Source organism: Zeus faber, assembly GCF_960531495.2.
Source record: "Zeus faber genome assembly, chromosome: 18".
NCBI classification, from domain to species: domain Eukaryota; kingdom Metazoa; phylum Chordata; class Actinopteri; order Zeiformes; family Zeidae; genus Zeus; species Zeus faber.
This window is the reverse complement of record NC_137210.1, coordinates 30,092,674-30,094,383: the sequence shown is the minus strand read 5'-3', so window position 1 is coordinate 30,094,383 and position 1,710 is coordinate 30,092,674. Positions and strand designations below refer to the sequence as shown.

General features: G+C 49.7%; 1 protein-coding gene across 1 annotated transcript; it reads left to right on the top strand.

The window, feature by feature from the left end:
• Window positions 1-300: 300 nt before the first annotated feature.
• Window positions 301-1,254, top strand: LOC307244010 (olfactory receptor 51E1-like; the record flags this gene model as incomplete). The annotated part of the gene is made up of 1 exon (XM_080018982.1): window positions 301-1,254. The coding sequence occupies one exon, from the start codon at window positions 301-303 to the stop codon at window positions 1,252-1,254; it is 954 nt and encodes a 317-aa protein (XP_079875108.1).
• Between the last annotated feature and the right edge of the window lie 456 nt (window positions 1,255-1,710).

The window sequence follows — 1,710 nt, the reverse complement described above, 5'->3', positions numbered from 1 at the left end:
CAGGTTCGGCCGTCTGGCTTCTCACAGCAGAGGGTTTGGGCTGCAGGGATGATGTGTCACTGAATGAATACTGAACCTCCGTAATGAACCTTGTTAACAGTGCTAACCTGGTATGTATGTCCACTGTACGAGTCGTAACGTTTGTGTGATTCTTGTTTGCATCGTTCCTCCTACATGAAGACTTCCAGATCCAAGCAGGAGGTTTGGGTTGTCACCGTCTATCTGCTGAATGAACCTTGTCTCCAGTGGATCCGGTGCTCAGGTGGTGTGTCTGTCCTCTGTATGAATCATTCCTCCATCATGACGATCTCCAGTCTTTCTCCGTTTGTCGGACAAAGGTCTAACGTGTCGTTGGTGACCCTGGACGGGTTTCTGGGTCTGGAGAGGTTCGGCTTCCTATGTTTCCTCATCCTTCTTCCCATCTACTTATTTGTGCTGCTCAGCGACTCAGTTGTCATCTACCTGATCTGCTCTCAGAGCAGCCTGCATGCGCCCATGTACGTGTTCATCGCAGCGCTGCTGCTCAACTCCCTGCTGGGTAGCACAACCTTGTACCCACGCTTCCTGGTGGACCTCCTGGCAGCGAGCCACTCAATGTCCCACGCCGCCTGCCTCGCCCAGGCCTTTCTCATTTACTTCCTGGGCCTGTCGGGCTTCACGCTGCTGTCGGCAATGGCGTACGACCGCTACATGTGCATCTGCCGGCCGCTGCGCTACCCCAGCCTGGTCACCATGCCGGTGGTACGTGGGTTGCTGAGCGCAGCGTGGCTCCTGCCCGCCACCCTGGCAGCCGGGGCAACGCTCCTTGCTGGCCGAGCGCCGGTGTGCCACCACTCCATGAAGCGGGTCTACTGTAACATCTACTCGATTGTCAAATTGGGCTGTGGCGACACGCTGGTTAGCAATGGGTACGGCTTGATGTCTGCCGTGGTCTGCGTCTTGCTGCCCATCATATTCGTGGTGTTCTCCTACGTCAGGATCCTGCTGGTCTGCCTCCACAACTCCAGGGTCTTTGCCAGGAAGGCGGCAGAGACGTGTCTTCCTCATCTGTTCGTTCTGATCAGCTACTCAGTGAGCGCTGTCTTTGAGATGATCTCCAGCCGCTTTGACGACAACTTGCATGACGTGGTTCCCACCGTGGTCTCCATCCTCATCTTGGTGGTCCCATCACTGTGCAACCCCATCATCTACGGACTGAAGATGAAGGAGATCTTTAAACACGTGAAGAAGCTTGTGTCTCCAAACGCTGTCTGACCTCTCAACTGCTTTTATTATTCTGCTTCACACCTCAGAACATGAAGGGGTTAAAGGCACTGCAGGAGGGAGAGGAGCTTTAAATCTCCATTACATCTCAGCTCAGTAATGACCTGAATGTTTATGATGTGTTGAATGAATGAATGAATGAATGAATGAATGAATGAATGAATTGTCTTTATTGTCATTATACTCAGGTAGAATGACATTTCTCATGGCTTCTCCCAATGTAGTTAAAATAACACAAATAAATAAAAGCAGTACCAGAGAACTGTAGTAAACGGCAGCGTCATGTTTAAAAGGTGACGCTTGTGCAGGTACAACTGAAAGAAAGAAGGTTGAATGTTATCAATATTCATAAGTACATGTAAAATCTCTGTATTTATAAAGTGTGTGGTGTGTCACAGCTTGACAACTTGAATATTATTAGAATAATTTTACTGTGAATAAAAACTG